Source organism: Tamandua tetradactyla, chromosome 21, assembly GCF_023851605.1.
Source record: "Tamandua tetradactyla isolate mTamTet1 chromosome 21, mTamTet1.pri, whole genome shotgun sequence".
Lineage (NCBI taxonomy): Eukaryota > Metazoa > Chordata > Mammalia > Pilosa > Myrmecophagidae > Tamandua > Tamandua tetradactyla.
In genome coordinates, this window is record NC_135347.1 from 9,219,995 (window position 1) to 9,245,032 (window position 25,038).

At 34.7% G+C, this 25,038-nt stretch overlaps 1 protein-coding gene across 9 annotated transcripts in view; it reads right to left on the bottom strand.

Moving 5' to 3' along the window:
* DMXL1 (Dmx like 1) overlaps positions 1-25,038 on the bottom strand; it is a 232,644-nt gene that overhangs the window by 33,103 nt on the left and 174,503 nt on the right. For 8 of the 9 annotated variants that reach the window (XM_077138868.1, XM_077138867.1, XM_077138866.1 and 5 more), the window contains 5 exons: positions 21,542-21,628; positions 18,501-18,622; positions 17,418-17,559; positions 4,228-4,288; positions 881-1,008 (listed from right to left, as the gene is read on the bottom strand). In XM_077138868.1, the coding sequence (XP_076994983.1) occupies positions 881-1,008; positions 4,228-4,288; positions 17,418-17,559; positions 18,501-18,622; positions 21,542-21,628 (540 nt within the window). Of the gene's footprint in view, positions 1-880; positions 1,009-4,227; positions 4,289-17,417; positions 17,560-18,500; positions 18,623-21,541; positions 21,629-21,685; positions 22,635-25,038 lie in introns of those variants that run through there. The other variant, XM_077138874.1, reaches the window with a different exon arrangement.

Here is a 25,038-nt window from a genome sequence, read left to right on the forward strand (position 1 = left end):
TTGAAGGTTAAGGGGGAAAAAGGAAGGCAAGATATACCATCAGCCAGGGCCTGAATAAGTGATTATTATTAGTGAAACATGGCCCTGAAGATGAAAAGCAAACTGATTTCTCCTTTAAGAGTTGTATGATGTGCGAGTGAGATAGGAGAAGGAGAAAGAAGTAGCTTGAGGAAATAGTAGGATAATGGGAAGTGAAGATAATTAGGGATGTTCTACAGCAGGGGTCACCAAATTTTCACTTATAGGGCCAGAATAGTAAACATTTTAGGCTTGCCAGATACATTCTGTCCTAAATTCTGCTATTGCAGTGGGTAAGGAGCTATAAAAAACACACAAATGAATGGGTGTAGCTATCTTCCAAATGACTTTATTTACAAAACTGTTGGGTAGACCATAGTTTGCCCATTACCTTGTTCTAGATGAGTGCTTCTCAAAACTTTAATCTGCATACAAATTACCTATCTGGTTAAAATGCATATGGTGATTAAGTAGGTCTGGATATGGCCAATAACATGCATTTCTAACAAGCTCCCAGATGGTACCTGCTGCTTGGTACACTTAAAAATATTTTGACTAGCAAGGTTATAGAGGATGAAGAAAGTATTAGTTACTTATTAAAAATGTGTAATTTAAGGTGGTCCTTTGGTCATTTAGTCCTTAAGAGTTAATTTAAGTGAATTTTAAAGGCCATTTATGAGATACTTCCAGGAAGAACCATGTGAATTTAACTGTTCTTGGAGAGGAATTATAAAAAAAATAATTCATATAGATTAATAGTTTATACTGGCTAAGTGAGCTATTCTCTTCAGAAACCCAAACTAGTAATATTTATAAAATCAATATGATGAAAGCATTTTTCATTTACAGTTCTATATACTACCTTATTTCCTTGATAGTTAAATCTCATTCTTGTAACTCTTGAATTGCCGCCAGATCGAAAACAGGTTATTTGTTGAGAATGGCCCCATTCAAACATTCTGACACTTCCATCTTGAGCTCCTGTCAGATCTGCATTATGTGAGGGTAAAAATTGCAAATTTATTTCAAGAATCTTTTGGAAAAAGCACTTTTTAATTCAATGTGAAAAATTTTTATGAAAGAAACACCAAAAAAAGTTATGGTTAATTACTGTGAATTTATTATCTTGTATGAAATTTCAATTAAATATTCTTCATCATAAAACAGAGTTACATTTCCCTTCATTTGACTGAGAATACATCTTCAAACAAAACAATAAAGGCATTTAAATCAGACCTCTATAAATTGCATCTCTCTTTAAAACTAGCTCAATGTTTTTTAATAAGCTTAATAAATAATTTTTACAATAAGTACATAATATAAAAACTTCTTGTGATTTCTAAAAAGCCAATCTTAACCAGTTATATTTTTCATGTTTAAATTTATACATCTCTCTGACAAAAAAATCAAATGCAATACATTATTTCTAAAAGATATCCTGTTAATGTGATATTTCAAATATATACTATTTGTTTCACTGAAGACAATAAACAAGCTAAATAATTACTAATTCTTCACTTGACCATTTACTAATTGTGTGATACTAGAAAACAATCTCTCTGAGCCTATTCCCTTACCTACAAATAGGAATAATGAAATATAAGTCAATGAATAGTTGTAAAAATTAAATGAGAAAATTCATATAAAGCATTTAGAAATATGTCTAACATGTAGTAAACACTCAATTATATTTTAAGTATAATATCTATATTAGTTTGGTATGAAAAATTGAATTATATTAATGTATATAAAGCATCTAGCACATTGTTAGTCATGTATTAGTCAAGATCTCCTCACTCTTCACTAAATATTTAAAATAAATGAATGGCAATTGTTCTGAAATATTTTACCCTTAGGCTTTGGTGACAGAATGGGAAGAATTTCTTGAGATTGAGGAATGCTAACTGCCTCCCACCTCAATAGTTTTCCTTTTCTTTAATCATATAAGAAATTGTGATAACTGCATTTTAAAAAACACTCATTTTTTTCTATATTATTTATAGTTTTGCTTAATTTCCTTGCAGAAAATTACTAGAAGTTACTACTTACATTAGTAGCTGACATATAAAATGAAATATTCTCTGGGACCCTTTGTAAATTGAGATTTTAAAAATAAAATAAAAGTTCCCATAACTATGTGTCTGAACAAGTATTTTTCAGTGGTAACAACAGATTTAAATCATATAAAAACCTCATTCTGTTCCTGACTAAAGGAAAAAAAATTGGACTTTCTAAGACTTCTAATTTAATATAACTTACTCTGCTATACACTATAAACCGATGTGCAGAGTGACCTGATTTGACTATCATGGATAGGTATTGAAGTCCACAACCTATGTACTTTATATACGAAATAAGCCATTATTTATTTTGAACACCATGAAAGGAATTTTTCTCCTCAATTAGAATTTCCTGAGGCCAAAGACTATGCTTTCATCATTTTCTCCTCTAGGTTTGTAGAGAACCACTATATAGTGTTATTTCAACAAATATTTATTGAAAAGGGAAAATATCTAATAATTTTGAAAGGTCAAGGTATAAATGCATTAGTCTAACTTCTAAAAATTTTTGGAGCATAAATAAAAAAACAAAATAAAAATTTTAAATAAATTTTAAATAAATAAAATAAAAATTTTTTTATTTATAAAAAAATGGTAGGATTACAATAGCTGTCATTTTTAGAAGAGCAATTCCAAGGGGAAAAAAAGGAGCTATTTGGAAGTATATGAACTTGAGTAAGATTTTTTTTAATTGTGTCTTAAAACATTGTTGAACTAACTTACGACCTGTAGGACTTGTTCACAAAATGAAAAGATACTCTGAAAAAGGTCCAGTGATTAAATAACTCAGCTTTTAATATTTCAAGTTTCTTATCTGCTAGTGATAGTATTTTTCTATAACAAAGAAAGTACTTAACCCAAATGACAGTGATTTGATGTTACCAAATAACTCAAAAATGAGTTCACTAAATAACTTGGAGGTTTGAGATATTTTTATTTTAACTTACGGGCTTTAGTTTTCTTAAGACAGAGGATATATACTAAAAATGTATGAGCTATGGGGCTAAGAAAAAGTAATATCCCTTCAATATCTATTGCAGAGTAAAGAAAAATTTAAATGATGTGAAATATATCTTGCTGTAGGGGGTACGATGTCAAGTAGCTATAATTTAAGCTTTATGTACAAAATATATTCTGATTTATTATTCTATAGGCTTCACGCCGGCTTTTTAGTTCTATCTTCACACTAGACTTGTAGATGAAAAATACGTACTTCCAGTACTGAATAAATTCAGTGTAGTGAAAAAAGACGAATACTTTAAATTACTCTACACTGCTAGGATAAGTAGCAGAAGTTACACTCTTCATTTTATATATATTGTTCTGAAGCCCTTTATTCCTCCTTTTTTGGACACTGGTATCCAACTTTGATGATAGATGATTGTAGCATTTACAATAATTAATTAGAAAAGAACATGCATTTGGTCAATTTTATTTTATCAGAATATGTGATGAGAAAAGGTGCTAAAAATTGTTCATGGATTATCAAATTGGACGGATGTAAATACATCTTAATTAATATGCACTACTTTTAGAACCGTGTGGTAGAACAATTTGAAGGGCACAATTTAAAAATCATATTAAAAAAAAAATATATATATATATAAAAACATGGACTACTCGCATAGCAATATGATCATTGATTCCAACCATTAGCTAATTTTAAAGTTTTGTCTCCATTCTTTTATTGCTGCTTCAATTCTTCCAATAAATTTCCCATTAATTAAGTTCATTGAAAAATGAAGACAAACTTTTGAGACTCATCGAGTGTGTGTAATATTAATTTAAATACATCCTGCCTTACAACATAAGAGCTGTTTAATAACCATGTCCTATGCTTATGATCATTGCAAATGTGATAAAAGATGAGATATTAATATAATAAAAACTGATTACAATGACCTAAAATGAACACACCTAGAAATGCTAAATATTTGCTAAATTGAATCAGTCTCTATTAATTCAGGAAATTTTTTTCCTTACTTTTATCCAATTCTCACAAAGATTCTATTCAGTAATAAACGTTCTCTACAAAACAAGTAAATTAAATGTTTGTCTTTCAATCAAACTTTCCATAAATTACTTACAGAAAATTACAGATACATAAGTAAGAATATGAAAGAATAATTTTTAATTGTCATCAACTTACAGTAAGGAAGAGTTGGATGAGACGTCATTCTTCTAACATTATTAATTCCTTTTTTAATCATCTGTTAAGAAAGAAAAATCATCCTTATACAGTTGCAATAAAAGAAGGATTAAGATTTAAACTGACGGAAAAATTCACGTAACACTTATTTACTTTTTGGGATTCTATAACTACCATTATAGGTGCTAAAATACTAAATATGATAACAGAAATTAAATTTAATAGCATAGCTCTTACATTCAGGTGTATATACATTTTCTGCAACACTGAATAAGGTCTAAGAATAAATTCTCCTCAAGAATTTAGTCTTACCTCCTCTTTCCTGCCAATTTTTTTCTAATCCCATTAAATTTATGGGAATAATCCTGAATAGTGTAAGATTAAACAGACAGGCAGAAGCACATGAAAAATGAGGTAAATAGATAATTGTATAAGTTTTTTTCACTGAAAATCTGCAACTGATTATTCACTCATTTCTAAATCAGGCTTTGAATAATTTAAGTAGCTTCTCAAGAAAAAAGTAAATTATAGGAGAAAATGTTAATTTATAGACTATTTCCTACGTATATAGCACTATAACTAGAGGGATATATTATCATAAGTTTGTTGCATCAGTCTCTCATAGATTTTATTGTGGTTCTTGTTATCTTGGATTTTAAAATGTTCAATTAGCCTAAAATTGTGAGGAAGGTATAGGTTGTTAAGGATGGAAGGAAGTAGGCCAGGAGAACTGTGAAGGGAAAGAAATACTGAAAAGATATATACAGACACATTTATACTCCAAAAACATCAAAAACTGGTCTAACAAGTGTTCCTTTTATCAACAGTACTCATAATTCAATAAAATAATAAACCAGATTAAGAAAATATTTTATCCATCTTCCACAAAAAATGAAAACCTGTTGAGCGTTACTTGTGTTTAATAACTTTTTTTTTTTTTAACTTTTTCATTGGGTAATGTAATATATATGCAAAGCAAAGAAAGAAAAATAGCAATAGTTTTTAAAGCACTCTTCAACAAGTAGTTACAGGACAGATCCCACAGTTTTTCATGGGCTACCATACAATCCTCTCAGATTTTTCCTTTTAGCTGCTCCACAATATAGGAGGCCAGAAGGCATAAATTTTTTTATCATCGCAATCAACTTTTTGAAAAGTAATATATTTCAAAGCACAGCACCACAATTAGTTCTAGAACATATTTCAGAGTTTGGCATGGGTTACAGTTTCACCATTTTAGGTTTTTACTTCTAACTGCTCTAAGATACTGGAGACTAAAAGAGATCATCAATTTAATGATCCAGCAATCATATTCATTTGTGAAATTCTATCTTCTCTGTGTAACTCTACCATGACCATTAATCTTTCTATGCCTCTCTTTAGAGGTGTTTGGACTACAGGCATTCTAACTTTTTCATGTTGGAAGGGTCTGTCACTAATACGGGGTAGGGAAAAGGAACTATCTAATGTTCTGGAGAGGCTAGGCCCTCTAGGTTTTGAATTTTTCTGGTCCAGGGACCCATCTGGAGGTTGTAGCTTTCTGAAAAGTTATTCTAGTGCATGGAATCTTATATATTGTTCTTGTTGTTCTTTAGAATTGGCTGGAATGGTCCTGCTTGGGGTTTAGCAGGTTATGATAGGCAGCAAGATCTAACTGAAGCTTGTATAAGAGCAACATAACCTACAGAAGAGCCTCTTGACTCTATTTGAACTCTCTCTACCATTGATACTTTATTAATTATACTTCTTTTCCTCTTTTTGGTCAGGATGGAATTGATCCCATGGTGCCAGGGCCAGACCCATCCCTAGGAGTCATCTCCCAGGCTGCCAGGGAGACTTTCACCCTGGATATGTCATGTCCCACGTAGGGGGAGGGCAATGATTTCACTTGAAGAATTGGGCTTAGATAGAGTAAGGTCACATCTAAGCAACAAAAGAAGTCCTCCAGAGATAACTCTTAGGCATACCTATAGGTAGGCTAAGCTTTTCTGCTACCTACATAAACTTCACAAGAGTAAGCCTCAAGATCAAGGGCTTGGTCTGTTGACTAAGGTATCCTTAAAGTTTGGGTGACAGTATCAGGGGATTCCTTGATGGCAAAGTTTAATAGTTCCACATTTTTTCTCCCATTCCTCAAGGGACTTTGCCAATACTTTTTGATTATCTGTTTAATATAGTCTAGGATGTGCCCAGGCATTACATTAAGCTACTAGGATTAAAGGACCTCTTTCTTATTCTGGGCTCCCTGTGTTTCAGTTGTTCAAATGAGCTATACAGACAGGTTGAGTTAGATTATGTGCCACAGAAAATTTTGGTTCCAGATCAAATAAAACTTTCTTCCCTTGGTCTCAAAGAATACGTGTGGTTATAAAATATAGACAATATCTCGCTTATCCCTGTGTTCTGAATTACTTTAACCCTGACCTGATAGGTTTTGTTCTTATCTTTAAATACTAGGTTTATATATATATATATATATATATATATATATATATATATATATATAAACAGTCTCCTGAAATCCAGAAATAATAATTACTACTCTGGACTAAATGTGTCTGCTATAAAGGCTTACATTCTAGACCCCTGTTTTTTTATAAACATTTTCTAAAGGAGACCATGCCATTGTTGTTCTTTCACTGCTGGCTTATTTTGCCTCACTAAATGTCCCACACATTCATTCACATCATTACATGCTCACAACTTTGTTTCTTTTTGTAGTAGCACAAGATTAGATCATATGTATACGCCATTATTTGCCAATCTACTTCTCAGTCAGCACATCCTTCAGCCACTTACTTGCATTCTTCAGGCATCCTGTATAGTGTCGAAAGTCCACAGTCCATCAACACTCTCAATTTTAGATAATTTCATTGTTCCCAAGAAAAAGATAACCAATAAACAAACCATCACCAAATAGGAAATCTAAACATCCTCTTAACTCTTGTTCCCCCCCCCCCAACACTATTCACCTCTGCTGTTGCTGTGGTAGTGCTGATTGTTTTCCTTGTAAGCATAGCGTAGCATAAAATAGCAGTTTACCCCCATACCCTGGACTTAAACAATCTTTGCACAGAAATCATACCTTTGAAGTAGTTCTTGCTAGAACTAATTTATTTCCAGTGATAATCAGTGGGACACATAGGTCTATAGAACCCTTTCAATCTTGGTCATCTTTAATATGGTAATACTACTTATAAACCCACTAGAGAACATCTTCATCTTTACCTATTCCCTTAGATTGGAGTTCAACCTCATTAGCTAGCCATTCACCCATCTGTAGCTTCTATGTATCTTAAGTCTCCTATATTCTATATTGTAAGTGTCTGATTTTGCCTTTACCATGGTCATAAAAGTGGAGTCATACACTATCTATCCTTTTGTTTCTGATACCAAGTAGTACCACTGCTGGGTCATAGGGCAACTCAATATTTAGTTTCCTAAGGAACCACCAAACTGTCTTCCATAGTTGCTGCACCATTATACATTCCCACCAGCAGTGCATAAGTGTCCCAATTTCTCCACATACTCTCCAACATTTATAGTTTCCTTTTTCTTAAATAACAGTGATTCTTACAGGTGTAAGATGATATCTCATTGCAGTCTTGATCTGCATTTCCCTTATAGCCAATGAAAATGAACATCTCTTCATGCGCTTTTGAGCCATTTGTATTTACCCTTCAGAAAAATGCCATAACATTATCTTTAGCCCATTTTATAATTGGATTGTTTGTTCTTTTGTTCTTGAGTTTATGACTTCTTTGTGTATACAGGATATCAAACCTCTGTCCGGTATGTGATTTCCAAATATTTTGTTCCATTGAGTTTGTCTTTTCACCTTTTTGACAACGTCTTTTGAGGTGCAGAAACATCTGATTATTTTTTCTTTGCAAACAGTTTAATTCCTGGTAGAATTTACAGAAACATTTGATTTTGAGGAGTTCCCATTTATCTATTTTTTCTTTTGTTGCTTGTGCTTTTGGTGTAAAGTTTAGGAAGCTATCTCCTATTAATAGGTCTTGAAGATGTTTCCCTATATTTTCTTCTAGAAGCTTTATGGTGCTAGTTCTCGTATTTAGGTGTTTGAGCCACTTTGAGTTAATTTTTCTATAGGGTGTAAGGTAGGGATCCTCTTTCTTTTTTTTTTGGCTATTGATACCAGTTCTCCCATGCCCATTTATTGAAAAGATTATTTTATCCCAGTTCAGAGGACTTGGGGGCCTGGTCAAAAATCAGTTGACCATAGATTTGATGTCTATTTCTGCACTCTCGATTTGATTCCATTGGTCAATGCTTCTACCTTTGTGCTAGTACCATGCTGTTTTGACCACGGTGGTTTTATAATACATTTTAAACTCAGGGAGTATTAATCTTCTGACTTTATTCTTTTTTAGGATGACATTAGCTATTTAGGGTCTCTTTCCCTTCCTGATGAATTTTGTACTTAGCTTTTCCAAGTCTTCAAAGTAGATTGTTGGAATTTTGATTTTACTGTGTTCAATCTGTAGATCTATTTGAATCTTCCTATCCACGAGCATGGAATATCTTTCCACCTACTTATCGCTTTGATTTCTTTTAGCAATGTTATGTAGTTCTCTGTGTACAAGTCCTTTATGTCCCTAGTTACATTCATTCCTAAGTACTTGATTCTTTTAGTTGCTATTTTGAATGGAATTTTTTCCTTAACTGAATCCTCAGTTAGATCATGGTTGTGCATAGAAATGTTATTGATTTTTGCACATTAATTTTATATCCCACCACCTTGCTGAATTTGTTATTAGCTTAAGTTACTTTGCTGTAGATTTCTCAAGATTTCCCAAGTATAGTATCATGTTATCTGCAAATAATGAAGGTTTTCCTTCTTGCTTTCCAATTTGGAAAGCCTTTTATTTCTTTGCCCTACCTGACTGCTCTAGCTAGCACTTCTAGAACAATGCAGAATAATAGTGGTGACAGTGGGCATCCTTGTCTCGTTCCTGATCTTAAGGGAAAAACTTTCAGTCTTTGTCCGTTGAGTACAATGCTTGGCTATAGGTTTTTCATATATGCCGTTTATCATATTGAGGTAGTTACCTTTGATTCCTATCTCTTTGAAGTATTTTTTATCAGAAAAGGATGATGAATTTTGTCAAATGCTTTTTCAGCATCAATCGAGATGATCATGTGATTTTTTCCTTTTGATTTGTTAATGTGCTGTATTACATTAATTGATTTTGTGTTGAAACATTCTTGCATTCCTGGTATAAACCCCACTTAATTGTGGTGTATAATTATTTTAATATGTTGTTGGATGTGATTTGCTAGTCTTTAGCTGAAAATTTTTGCATCTATGTTCATTAGGGAGATTGGCCTATAGAATTCCTTTCTTATAGCATATTTACCAGTTTTTGTATTAAAATGATATTAGCTTCATAAAATGAGCTAGGAAGAGTACCTTTTTCTTCAATTTTTTGGAAAAGTTTAAGCAGGATTGGTGTTAGTTCTTTTTGGAATGTTTGATAAAATTCTCTGGTGAAGCCATCTGGCCCTGGGCTTTTCTTTGTAGGAAGATTTCTGATGACTAATGGAATCTCTTTACTTGTGATTGGTTTGTTGAGATCTTCTATTTCTTCCTGAGTCAGTATAGCTTGTTTGTGTGTTTACAGAAATTTGTCCATTTCATCTAAGTTGTCTAGTTTATTGGCATACAGTTGTTCATAGTATCCTCTTATGATTTCTTTTATTTCTTCAGGGTCTGTGGTAAAGCACCCCTTCTCATTTCTGATTGTTTATTTGCATCCTTTCTCTTTTTCTCTTTGTCAGTCTTGCTAGGCCCATCAATTTTATTGATTTTTCTCAAAGAACCAACTTTTGATTTTACTTATTTTTTTTCTATTGTTCTTTTGTTCCCCCATTCATTTAACTCTGCTTTTATCTTTGTTATTTCTCTTCTTCTATTTGCTGTGGGGTTAGTTTGCTGTTGTTTCTCAAGTTCTTCAGGTGAACAGTTAAGTCCTTGATTTTTCTTCTTTCTTGTTTATTAATATAGGCATTCAGGACAATAAATTTCCCTCTCAGCACAGCCTCTGCCGCCTCCCACAAGTTCTGATATGTTCTATTCTCATTTTCATTCATCTCCAGATAGCTACTGATTTCTCTAGCAATTTCTTTTTTTGACTCACTGGTTGTTAAAGAATGTGTTACTTAATCGCTATATATTTGTGAATGTTCTCATTCTTTGGTGGTTATTGAGATCCAGTTTTATTTCATTGTGATCAGAGAAAGTGATTTGAATAATTTCAATATTTTTAAACGTATAAAGACTTGTTTTGTGCCCCAGCATATGATCTATCCTGAAGAATGTTCCCTGAGAACTAGAGAAGAATGTATATCCTTGTGTTCTAGGGTGCAATGACCTATATATGTTTGTTAGGTCTAATTCATTTATTAAGTTTTTTAACTTCTCTATTTCTCTGTTGATCTTCTGTCTGATAGTTCTATCCATAAAGGAGAGTGGTGTACTGAAATCTCCTACTATTATTGTTGAAACATCTATCATTCCCTTCAGTTCTGCCAGTGTATGTCTCATGTACTTTGGAGATCCTTGGTTGGGAGCATAAACATTTATGATTGTGATTTCTTCTTGGTGGATTGTCCCTTTAATTAATATATAGTGTCCGTCTTTGTCTTTTATGATGTCTCTACATTTAAAGTTTATTTCATCTGATATTAGTATAGTTACTCCTGCTTTCTTTTGGTTACAATTTGCATGGAAAATCTTTTCCCATTCTTTCACTTTCAATCTATTTGTATCCCTGTGTCTAAGAAGAGTCTCTTGTAAGACTCTTACAGCTGGATTATATTTCTTAATCCCTTTTGCTAATCTATACCTTTTAATTGGCAAGTTTCATCTGTTAACACTCAAAGCTATTACTGAAAAGATATTTCTTGAATCTACCATCTTATCTTTCTTATTTTATTTGTCAGAGCTATATATTCTGTTCCTTCTTTCTCTTTTTATCCTTTAAGTTACCCTTACTGGTATTCTTCAGTTCTGCGCCCTCCTCCAGATCTCCCGTCTTTTTTATTTACAAGGAAGAGTTCCCTTTAATATTTCTCGTAGGGCTGGTATCTTATTGACAAATTCTTTCATGATTTCTTTGTCTATGAAAATATTAATTTCTCCTTCAGTTTTGAAGGAAAATTTGACTGGGTGCAGAATTCTCGGGTGGAGGTCTTTCTCTTTCAGAATCTTAAATATATCATACCACTGCCTTCTCACTTCCATAGTGCCAGCTGAGTAGTCTGAGCTTAGTCTTATGTGGTTTTCCTTATATGTAGTCGATTGTCTTTCTCTTGCTGCTTTCAAAATTTTTTTCTTCTCTTCAATGTTTGACAGACTGATTAGTATGTGTCTTGGGGAAGGCCTATTTGGATTTATTCTGTTTGGAGTGTGTTGAGCTTCTTTGACTTGCATATTTATGTCCTTTAAAAGGGTTGGGAAATTTTCCCCCATTATATCCTCACTACTCTACCTAGTCCTTCACTCCTCTCTTCTTATTCTAGGACATCAATGATTGTTATACTTGTGTGCTTTGTTTTGTCCAACATTTCCCTGATATCCAATTTAAAATTTTCCATCTTTTTGCCATTTTCTGCTTTGAGTGTTCGAAATACTATCTTGTCCTCTACCTTGCTTATTCTTTCCTCTGCCTCTTCAAATATGCTGTTGTATGTCTCTTGAATGTTTTTTATTTGGTCAATAGAATAATTAATCTCGGTGATAACTGTTATTTTTTCTATTTATTCTTTCAAATTCTTCCTTATGCTCTTCTACTGTGTTCTTGATCTCCATTATGTCATTAGCCATCCCACTTACTTTATTTATTAGAGTTACATGAACATCTTTTATTAGTTGTTCCAATGTCTGTGTCTCTTCTGTTGTTTTAATTTGGTCATTAGGCTGGACTATATATCTGTCTGCATTTCGATATGTTTGGTGCTCTTCTGTTGTTTTCATCTCATATAAATATCTTGATTAATTTACTTTGAAAGTTAATTTCCTTCAGTAGTCTAAAGCCTTGTTTTTGTGGGATGGATGTGTAGCAGGATGCAGGGCATGGGGTGGGGCACAACAGTATGGTGATGTATTGCAGTGTAGGTATACGCACATGTTGGGGATGCTATGCTGGTGCCTGTGAATGTGGATGCTTTGCAGTTAGTGAGGATGTACCTGTGTGGGTGTTCAACTCTGGGGGGGTGTAACCCTGGTGTGTGCTGGCCTAGGGCACAGTGCCCTTTGTGCACATGTGCATATCCATGGCAGCGGGTTGGCATTATGTCGGCATGGTCAGCAGGGAGGGGACAGATGTGATCTGGCTTTGCAGATCAGCGCTCTCCTCAAGCTGTGGGGCATGACTGGGGGCCGTGCACATGTGCGGGTTTGGGAGTCCTATAAACTGATACACCTGTGTGCAGGGTTCAGGGGGGTAGGGTGAGGGTGTGTGACAGTATGGACTGGGGATGGGTGTAGCCTGGGTATGGAGGTAAGCCTTTGGGTGCTGGCCACAGCCTGCTGGGAGCTGGGAGGGGGAGGTAGTGCTCAGGAGGGGTACAGGAGAGGTGGGTTGGGCTGGACTTGGGGTGGGCATGATGGGGTTCAGGTTGGTGGGGTGTAGGGTGAGTCACAGGTCTCGGGGCTGCGCCGGTAAGGGTAGCACCTTCAAGGAACACAGTTCGGCTTATTTTCTAGTTCCTGTCTCCCTGTCCATGCACTCCTGTGGGCTTCAGCTTTCTGTGTTAGGCTACAGTTCTCTGCTTCTCAGTTCCTCAGCGTTTGCAACCAGGGGTGCCCTATGTGGTACAGAAGACTTTCCCAGGTCAGTTGCACTCTGGAATCGCTGTTCTCAGTCACCCTCCTGTTCCTTCCCTAACTTTTCCTTGGAGTAGGGCTGAATTCCATCTACCCTATTCCACCATATTTCTGGAATTTATAGTAAACTTCTGTTTAAATCTCATGTTTTTCTTATGGAAATGCCTAAAAGTTCCTATTCCTTCTTCAAATTTTACTTTTTCGGACTGAAGCACTCAACACAAATCATAAGTAAAAAAATACACAAATACAGGAGGAAAAAGTTTCTGAAGTCAGATGTATATATGTAGAACATTATAAAGCAATCATTAAAAATTTTAGAAGATTCAAATAAAAAAATGAGGTACCCCATTCTGGAACGGCTGAACCGGCAGGGAGAATCCGCTGTGGTGAGATACCCGAGGGGTGCGCGCTTTCCCGGGCCGGGGAGGCTGGCGGCTGGAGTCCCTCCCTCCCTCCTTCCTGGGGCCGGCTGGGAGAATTGGACAGGCGGTCCCCTCAAACCACGGTGGCCGGCGCCCCCCACCACGCGCGGCCTCCCGGGCTGGCTGGGAGAATTGGATAGGAGGTCCCCCAAGCCGCGGAGACCGGCGACCAGGGTCCCTTCCACACACATGGCTTCCAGGTCCGGCTGGGAACGTTGGATCGGCACTCCCCCAAGCCGCGGCGGCCGGCGCCCCACGCCACGCTTGGCTTCCCGGGCCGGCTGGGAGATTTGGACCGGTACTCCCCCAAGTCACGGAGGCCTGCGCCCCCCCCCCCCCCACGAGCAGACTCCCGGGCCGGCTGGGAGAGTTGAATCGGAACTCCCCCAAGTCGCTTCGGTTGGCGACCCTCCCCCACAGCGAGAGTTTTCCAAAGTTAAAGGAGCCACAGCATCTTTTACTGGTGGGACCCGCAGACAGATAAGCGCCACGAGCACCACATACTGGGCAGGATAAGAAAAACAGAGCCCAGAGATTTCACAGAAAAATCTTTCAACCTGCTGGGTCCCACACCCAGGGAAATCTGATTAAATGCCCAGACGCCAGCAGAAGATAACGGATCACACTCAGAAAATTGAAGATATGGCCCAGTCAAAGGAACAAACCAATAGTTCAAATGAGATACAGGAGCTGAGACAACTAATGCTGAATATACAAACAGAAATGGAAAACCTCTTCAAAAACCAAATCAATAAATTGAGGGAGGACATGAAGAAGACATGGGCTGAACAAAAAGAAGAAATAGAAAGTCTGAAAAAACAAATCACAGAACTTATGGGATTGAAGGACAAAGTAGAAAAGATGGAAAAAACAATGGATACCTACAATGGTAGATTTAAAGAGACAGAAGATAGAATTAGTGAACTGGAGGATGGAACATCTGAAATCCAAAAAGAAACAGAAACTATAGGGAAAAGAATGGAAAAATTTGAGCAGGGGATCAGGGAATTGAATGATAATATGAAGCGCACAAATATATGTGTTGTGGGTGTCCCAGAAGGAGAAGAGAAGGGAAAAGGAGGAGAAAAACTAATGGAAGAAATTATCACTGAAAATTTCCCAACTCTTATGAAAGACCTAAAATTACAGATCCAAGAAGTGCAGCGCACCCCAAAGAGAATAGACCCAAATAGGCATTCTCCAAGACACTTACTGGTTAGAATGTCAGAGGTCAAAGAGAAAGAGAGGATCTTGAAAGCAGCAAGAGAAAAACAATCCATCACAAACAAGGGAAACCCAATAAGACTATGTGTAGATTTCTCAGCAGAAACCATGGAAGCTAGAAGACAGTGGGATGATATATTTAAATTACTAAAAGAGAAAAACTGCCAACCAAGACTTCTATATCCAGCAAAATTGTCCTTCAAAAATGAGGGAGAAATTAAAACATTTTCAGTCAAAAAGTCACTGAGAGAATTTGTGACCAAGAGACCAGCTCTGCAAGAAATACTAAAGGGAGCACTAGAGTCAGATACAAAAAGACAGAAGAGAGAGGTATGGAGAAGAGTGTAGAAAGAAGGAAAATCAGATATGATATATATAATACAAAAGGCAAAATGGTAGAGGAAAATATTATCCAAACAGTAATAACACTAAATGTTAATGGACTGAATTCCCCAATCAAATAAAAAAATGAAAATCTAATTATATTGGTCTCTTTTTTTTTTTCAGGGTGGGGTAAAACAGCTACAACGATTGTTTTCAAAATCTCTTAACTTGTACACCAGAGAACTTAATCCTAACTAATAAGATGTCCTTCTAGGATTTAGACAGGAGGCAAATTCAGTCCTAAAAGGAATGACAAAGGTAAGTTTCAGTATTCTAATGTTTGGAGGTATAAATAAATATCTTCTGAAAAACTATGTATGTCAAACACAATTTTAATTAGGGATCATCAGTGTGCAAACCAGGTAGAATACAAACTCTCAAAGAACGTATATTTGAGTGAGTATAACAAAGAAAATTAAATCATGAGTAGATAATTTCAAAAACTGGAAAATGCTAAAAAGATGATAAAGGAGGATAAGAACATGTAGAATGACTAGAGATAGAGTGGAGAACGGCAGATACTTTGGCTAGGGAGGCCAGAGAAATTTCTGGGAATGTGAGTTGATATCTGAACAGTAAAAAAGGAGAGAAAAAGCATCTTAAACAAAGACCAGGCAAAGGTTCTAACACAGGAACAAATTTGATGTTTCAATAGGCAGAAAGAGAGCCAGTGCAATCAGAACAATGAAAATCAGGTGCAGAATGAAGAGTGAATGAATCCACATAAGTAGGCAAGGGTGAGATCATGTAGCGCCTTGGAGGTCTTATGGACCAGATTCTTTACAGTTGTATTAGGATACCTAAAAGTTTTAAGCATGGGAGTGACATTACAAACGATACATTTTAAAAAGAGTAATTTACCCCTGTATATTACAACACCCTTAATGTCTAAACACTATACATACAGCTTAACAAAATGCCAGCAAACTAAAGTCAACAGCACATTAAAGTGATTACATTCCATGACCAATATGAGATTCAGTCCAAGGATATGTCAACTGTCAATAGAATGGAAGGAAAAAACCACATGGTCATCTTAACTGGTACAGAAAGGCAGTGAAAATACACCATCCTTTCTCAATAAAAACACTCAGAAAACTAGGACTAGAAGGGAACTTCCTCAAAATAATAAAGGGCGTATGAAAACCCTCAGCTGAAATACTCAATGATTAAAGCTTTAGCTTTCCCTCTAAAATCAGGAACAAGACAAGGTGGTCTGCAATAACCACTGCTATGCAACACAGCATCAAAACAAGAAAAGGAAAAAAAAGGTTTTCAAATTGGAAAAGACATAAAACTCTATTTGCAAATCACATGATCCAATATACAGAAAATTTCAAAGAATCCACAAAAATGCTACTAGAACTAATAAATAAAATTTAAAAAGTTGTAGGGAACAAAATCAACACATAAAATAAGCTGTGAGGCTCTGCTCTAATCAAGTGGTGGAGTGAGAAGCTTCAGGGCTCTATCCTCCCACTGAAGCTTTGGACAACCAGCAATAACTGGTAGAAACATCTTCCTCAAAGCTCCAGAAAATAGTTAAAGGATTACTGTAACAGGGTGAATGCTCAATCAAGAAAAAGGCTATTAAAAAAATGAAAGATCTCTTGGGACCTGGAATGTACCTCTTCCATCCCTCACAGATTCGGCACAGAACTGGTCTAATGCTACCAATGTGGCTCTGATTCCAGAGTGAGCAGAGTAACCCTTGTTTCCACTCTGGGAACATGTATGTCTGGCTCAGTATGTCTAGCATTGCCCTGAATGACGCCCAGAACTTGCGAGTACGCAGAAGGTAGCGCACAGAGCTCTCTTACAGAGGGCAGTCAACAGTCCTACCTGGGGCAAGGAACTAGTGGGTGTAGGACATAGGGCAGAACCAGGGACAGTAAGGACACAATTTCTAGGGAAGAGGGCACAAATCCATTCTCTTAAATGGGGAATTCCAAGGGCCACCCACCCATGTCCAAAACAAGACACATGTGCAAAATCAGGGTGGTATTCTCTCAGCAATTTGAATGGTTAAGCACTAAAGGAAAGGCTAGATTTGACCCACAGGCCATAGTTTTTATCTAGACCATTCAGTTTCAAATAATTACTATTTAAACATACCTCTTTGATTTTTATACAAATAAGTTTTAAAAATAACTTTCTTTTTCAAGTGAAAACATATCCTTCTTAATCAAAATTAACTATTTCCAATATGTAAGGCATTTCTAAAAATGTTGTAAATACCATTTTGGCATTAAGTGGGAGGGAAAGTTAAGACATATATACACAAACCTAAATACAACTGTACATACCACAGATGCTCCTCTGCCAGTCTGTGTACTACCAAGCCATGGCAAGTTGATTGGAGTACCAGGATTGCTATGTGTATAAGGTGTTGTACCTTGAACAGCTGTTAAATCATCATGAGCATGTATAACCAAGAAATCTTCTGATCTACAAAGGAAGGTCAACCAGAACGAATACAATCCATCAAATCTTTATTTCTTCTTTTACACCTAAAAGCTCTTAACATTTGAGACATTGTACTTCCCTTTATTCTCTTTTCATCTTTTTTAAAAAATATTTTCAATGAGAAATCTTCACACACATAGAATCCTTATATGGTGTTCAATCAATGGCTCACATCACCACATAGTTGTGTATTCATCATGACCATTTTTAGAACTTTCGCATCACTCCACAAAAAGAAATTAAAAAGAAAAAAGAAAAAAACTCATACATTCCCATACCCTTTACCCCAACCTCTAATTAACCACTAGCATTTCAATCTACCCGATTTTTTACCTTTTATCCTCCCCTGCCATTATTTATTATCTTTATTTTTTTACTCATCTGTCCATACCCTGGATAAAAGAAGTATCAGACACAAGGATTTCACAATCACATGGTCACATTGTAAAAGCTACATAGTTATACAATCTTCTTCAAGAATCAAGGCTACTGGAACACAGGTCTACAGTTTCAGGTACTTCCCTCTAGCCATTTCAATATACCATAAACTAAAAAGGGATATCTATATAATGCATAAGAATAACCTCCACAATAACCTCCAGACTCTGTTTGAAATCTCTCAGCCACTGAAACTTTATTTTGTCTCATTTATCTCCCTTTACATTAATTTTCTTTAATTCTTACTCCTAACTCAAAAAAAATGACTTCATACTCAAATGATTTCAGAACACTTCACTTATTCCCTTTTAACCCTTAATTACCTTCTTAAAACTCCTGCCACCACTTTACTCTTTTGTACATATCAGTCTCTATTTTACTTACAATGTAGTGGTATTTAAAGAAAGTCTTTTGAAAGTTATAGTTGAGTAAATATAGCCATTAGCATTGCAAAGCTACTGAATAGAAACAAAGTATAAGGGTACCCTTTGGTTTCCATTTCTATATCATCATCCACCCAAGTATACATCTGTGTAGCGAGAATTCCAGAAACATCCAGTTCTTGAATGTCATGGCTAGAAGCAATTGCTATGCAGTTTCTATTTGCCTGAAAAATAAACCATATGCATTTTTAAATTATAAAGCACAAAATATATATCAATTAAATTTTTAGTGTAATAGTAGTAAACCTGAGGTTGGATGTATGCTTATACTCTAAGCATTCAAAAGAAAGGCAACTAAAAATGGCCTTTTATTTATTTTATTATAGAAAGGGAACTATAAGTGGACCACTTTATTTCTTCTCCCAACACTGTCTCCCTAGTTTGCTGGAATGCCATATTCTCCCTACGGTTTGCACAACTGAGAAGTATGAAGGGAGATACTGAGAAAAGAAAGGTGCCCTGGAAGGAAGTTTTGAAAAAGTAAGAGAGCTATGAAATTCCAAACTAAAGAAATAATGGTTAATTATAAAAATAAAACTTTCTACTAAACTCCTTTAACCTTAAGCAAGAAAAACAGAAATGGAAAAGGGTCACAGAAAAACAGGTGGAGGGGTACAAAAAGAATGGGGGTGGGGTATAATGCCAGAAGAAATCATAAATATAAACTGGTCAGAAAATTGGCATAAAATATTCAGCATCTATGTCTTAAAATTGTGTATCTGCAAAAAAACGTTGAGAAGATACTGAAAGCAAAGAGAAGACAGGATTAAATACATTTTTATTATGCAAAATGCTAATAGAAATGAATTAAAAAAATAATACATCTGACTTAACGATGAAAAAAGATATAACAGACCAATGGAAGGCACTTCTTCATAGGTCTCTCTATTTCTTGTGAGTCACTGATTGCCCTTTATTCCAAAATATCATTTTAAGTATATTTGTATAGCAATAGTTTCTCCCTCCAGAGTTGAAGGGCAAGTTTACTTACAGCCTTGGATGAATGATAGTGTCTCCCTCTGGAGCAAAAGGCAGGCCTGCTTACTCTCCATTAGAAAATATTTGGGTTCCCTAAGCTCAGTGCTCCTCTTCTGTATTGCAATCCACTGTGTGTACAAGTATCACGTAGTCCTCTTTCTATCATTCTGTGGGAACTGGAGCTCAGGCAGCCAGTAAAAAAATGCTGACACTCTGGCTTTTGCTATTGTTTTCAGTAAAAAACTATCTTTTGTCTCTGATCCAGAGGTCTTGTGCCCTCTGACATCAGGTATGAAACTGCGGAACTAACTTATTAGCTTAAATGTAGCTCCCTTCAAACTCTCTGACACAGATTCATAATTAAACAAATGAGAAGTTGTTCAACTGCATTGGCATTAAAAAAATTTCATTCTAAAGCAAAATGGGCAACTTCTTAGCTTTAAGTCTTGAAATAAAAAAATATGGAAAAACAAAAATTTATAAGCATATTCATACACAGTGAATACCAGACTTCATATATGTGGATAGCCTATTTATTAATAGTTATTTATATACATAAAAAAGAGTTTAACAGCATAAAATGTTTAAAATTATATTTTCTTTGGGTGGGGAAGGGTCAGGTCAGGTACTATAAAACAGACAAAAATTTTGTATTGAGAGCCTCTAGAAAAAGAACCATGTCCTCTTGGTACGATTATTATGAGAAACACCTAGCTATGGACCTAATTCCAAACTTTTTTGTCCTGAACACAACTTACCATTGTTTAGGGATGCATATGAGGGGAAACAAAATAGGGAGATAGGACATAATAGCAAAAGAACTGTCTTGGGTGAAATGGAAGAAAAGACAGATAATGCACAGTAAAACAGAACTGGTGAAAGGAGTACTGAATAGCTACTGCCAAGAATTTACATCTAAGAAAGTGAAATCTGTAAAAGATCACATTATATAGAAATTTTAATTAAAAATAAATATTCAAAAAATAATTTGTAAAATAGAAATATATAGATTGCCTTGAGGAAAGAGCTTCCCAATCTCCATAAAATATATATTTTAAATTGATGGAAAGGAAACAGCGATTAGAAGTTTCTAGAAAGTGACTAGAAGTTTTACAATAAGGCAATCAGGGGAGTAAGAAGAGGAAAATGATTAAGATTAGTTTCAAACTTGGATCACTATACCTAAGGACACCTCTTCTGTGAGTAGCTTATAAACATATCTAAAGAGGATGTTAAAAAGAAGACTAAGGAATACAAAGACTAGTTGGGCAGCTATTAGAGCTTTAACTCAAAGAGGGAGACTTTCCATGAGCCACATACAAACTCTTAATTTTATCAAACATTAAAATCACTTTCAACATAAGTGATTTCTAAGAAGAAAATAGAAAAAATTTCCTTTGGGTTAACTGCTATAATATATCATATAAATTCTAAAAGCTATTACATAGACAAATACTTTATCTCCTATATATCTAAATTTATATAGTAATGACTACAATAATGAATTATATTATTAAGTACTATAGTACTATATTTTATAAAACAAAAGAGTATTCAGATTGCAATTGGAGGAGTGGGAAGTAGCTTTGTATAGTTGATAATACAAGAGTCCTTTTCTGTGATGATTAGTTTCTGGTGTCAACTTGGCCAAGTGATTATGCCCAGTTGTCTGGTCAGGCAAGCACTGGCCTGACCGTTGCTGCAAGGAAAATTTCTTGGTTGGCGGATAAACTGGAACGCTGGTTAATTAAATCATCAGGCAGTTGATTGTATCTGTGGCTGATTACAAGTTTGATCAACTCAGGCCTGTCTCCCACAACAAGACAATCCAATCAGTTGAAGACTTTTAAGGAAGAGAGACTCTTTCACTGTTTCTGCAGGCAGGAAGCCTTTCCTATGGAGTTCATCCAGACCCTTCATCAGAGAAGCCAGCTTCACAGCCTGCCCTACAGATTTTGGACTCTTGTATTCCCACAGTTGCATAAGACACCTTTATAAATCTCATATTTAAAGACTTCTCCTATTGGTTCTGTTTCTCTAGAGATACTATAGATACTTAATAATCTAAGAAAAGAAAAAGAAAAGAAAAATATCTATGTACTTACTTTATTAACAGCAAAGGCAGTAATGATATCTGATTCCTTATGGATAATTCTTGCTTTACCTCCAGGATATCCCAAATCTGCTTCTATCTAAAAGGAAGGAAACAAATATTAAAATATAGCAATGCTAGCAATCGAAAAAATAATATGGTAATCTATTAGTTAATATTTGCATAAATTATTTTAAGAAACTTGAGGTATTTCAGTTTCATGCTAATTTATTCCTCCTAATAAGATGATTGCATAAGGGATAGATTTTAAGCTTTTAAAAATCCGGCTTTTTCACACATAAAAAGGAAGTTGATATAACATACAACTGCATTAATTGGTCATTCTGACAAGTTATAATGAAGTGCCTTTAAAGGAACAAGATGTTATTCTTAAAGGAAGTTTTTATTTACCATGTTCTAAGTATTATATATCATAAATATTAACAAGTCAAATAGTAAAGGGTCAAGAATTAAATATTTTTAGGTTTTGCAGACCACATATGGTCAGTGACACATCTGCCTTTTTTTAACAAGACTTTAAAAACATAAAGACCATTTTTAGCTCATGGCCATATTTGGCCAGTTGGCTGTAGTTTACCAACCCCTGATCTAAAATGGCTTTATATTTACAGAAGTGAAACAAAAAACACTATAAGGCATAGTAACTTGCCAAATTATAAATCATTTTAGTAGTCAAATAAATCATAATTCAGTGAACTTTAGAATATAATTGACCTGCTTAACTTGAGAGAAGGGGTAAATACCTTTGACCTCAGAAAAGAGTACTACATAAAATCAACGTATACTAAAACAGAGGTAAAGCAGAGGAAGCACTTATTTAATGGTTTGAAAAGTTGCTTAATATAAGTTATTGCTTAATTTAATTTTATCCTCCCTAACCTCTCAACTTTTAAAATAAACTACTATAAAATATCCTACAACTCCTTGTGAAATGCAGATATTGTGAAACTGAAATTGTTATCCAGAAAACTTACTCCGGCAAAATTTAGATGAAAATATCAACAATAGTTTGTTCACTGTCTATCCACAGAAGGGGACCAAGGTCAGCAGTATTTTTTAAAACAGCAATTAAGATGACTGTTCACCTGCACAGTTTGAAGAAACATAAGATAACCAAACCAAAACACTACAGAAAGAAATATCATAGTTACTGGATGTAAAAATGCCAAACATATCCTGATTTAAATGCGATTTGATTTAAACAAAAGAATTTCATTGTCTGCTAATTACTTTGACTGATGTGAAAGTCAACTGACTCATGCGGATGAGAAAAATCTAAGAGGTAAACATTTATTATGGATAAAGAGAGAGGTGATAACTTGCAAAGCAAAATCTTAGGATGAGTAAGAGCAGATAGGTTCAGTGGACAAGGGGAAGATTTGGCCTCATATAAAAGAGTGACAGCTAACCCAGGGTTAAAGGAGATAGAACAAAATATCTGTATATAGAACAGAAGTTAAATCTGATGGTACAATTAGAAAAACTCTACCTTGAATGTATTTTGACAGCATCTGTGGGTAAATATTGGAAGTTTGCAGAGAGGAAAGGAAAACGTGGAGAAAATGGAAAAAAAGTGAAAAAACAAATTTACTATAGCGTAATTTACTATGACTGCAGGATGGTTTTAGATGACCTTGAGATCTCTATCTGTATCTGTATCTATAAATGTTAAGTAAGGCCAGTTCCCACAATCTGTGCTTTTACCATATCCATGTTCAGTTGCTTGGGTACAGACACAGAGCAGACAGGGAACTGGATTTAAACATATTTTAAGATTTTTTTAAGGCAATTATGGTCTAGGGAGAACAGGGCAAAAGCGTTGGGAATGCTTGCAAAGGGTTGATCATTATGATGGATCACAGAAATTAAACTGCGAAGGAAAGGAAGTAGGGACATGATATGGTCAGGCAAAAAAAGATAATGAACTTGCATGTGCTACACATAATTTAATTGGCTAAAAGCCAGGCAACCATAGTTATCATAGTAAAAAATCATTATGAAAATGGTCTTAAATATCTAGTAAATATAAGGTTTCAAGTTATACTTTGTAAAATTTGACTGGACCAGATATAAGAACAATAAAGACTATGAATATTAGCTCTAGAAGGGATCTTAAGAGATTACGCAGAAACTGATCTGAATAGTGTGTGGGGTTCTGCAGAGTTTAAGAGTTGGAGAAGGGAGGTAGATTTAACAGACTAAGTTCTAGGATTCTACTATTATTTAAATTAGAGCAGAAGTAGGTTTAAAACTATCAACTCAAATTTTCTATGTTAGAAAATATGGCTTCAATGGTAGGAATGAGACCAAGGTCACAAGCAGATCTACAGAAAAGCTAAATTGAAAACCTAGATCTCAATGATTTTCAGTTACTAATATCTTCTACAATGTAAAGCTGTATACATGGAGTACTTTAGCACTACTCCAGTGAAATAATAAACCTGAAGAGAGATCTAACAACTTCTAACAATATCAAAGGCATACTTGCAAAGAAATGGGAAGTAGTCAAGTGGTTATAAAATAACATCAATACCCAAAACAATAAGTTTAAGGAAGAAATAATTTGTTTTTCAAAATCGTACAGAGGAATTTGTAGTGACATCACCACAAATTTTACAGATATTAAAACAATAAGGGATTACTATGAATAACTTTATGCCAATATATCTGACAATCTAAATGAAAAATTCCTCAAGATATGACCTATACCAAAACACACTCAATTAAAAACAGAAAGTATCAATATCCTTTTATCTGCTAAACAAATTGAATTTGTAGTTAAAAAAGTCCAAGCCCAGATGATTTCACTGGTGAATTCTAACAAAACTTAAGGAAGAAATAATACTAATTCTACATAAAATCTTCCAAAAAATTAAAAAGGAAGAAAGAATTCTTAACCATGAGGCTAGCATTAGTTTTATAACAAAACAGACAAAAACATTTTAAGAAAACTACAAACCAATATTCTCACAAATACAGATGCAAAAATCTAAAAAAAAATTTTAACAAATAAAAGCTAACAATAAATAAAGAGGATAACACATTGTGACCAAAAGAGAGATTATCTAAAGAATGCAAGATTGATTTGGCATTCAAAAAGTATATTAAAAAACAGTTAAAAAAAAAACAGCACTTGACAAAGCACAGCATCTGTTATCTATTACTGTTTAAAAACTCAACAAACTAGAAATAGAAAGAAATTATTTGCAACATTATAAAGGGCTTCTACAACAGATCTACAGCTAACACCACACTTAATGGTGCAAATCCAAATGCTTTCTTCCAAGATCAGGAATAAGACAAGAATGTCTGCTTTCAACACTCTATTGTAAATTCTACTCAATACAGTATGACAAGAAAATAAAACAGAAATATCCAGATTGGGACTGAAGAAGTAAAACTGTCTTTATGTTCACAGAATGTGATCACCTATATTAAAAAAAAAATCTACGGAATTTACAAAAAAAGTTATAAGGACTAAAAACTGAG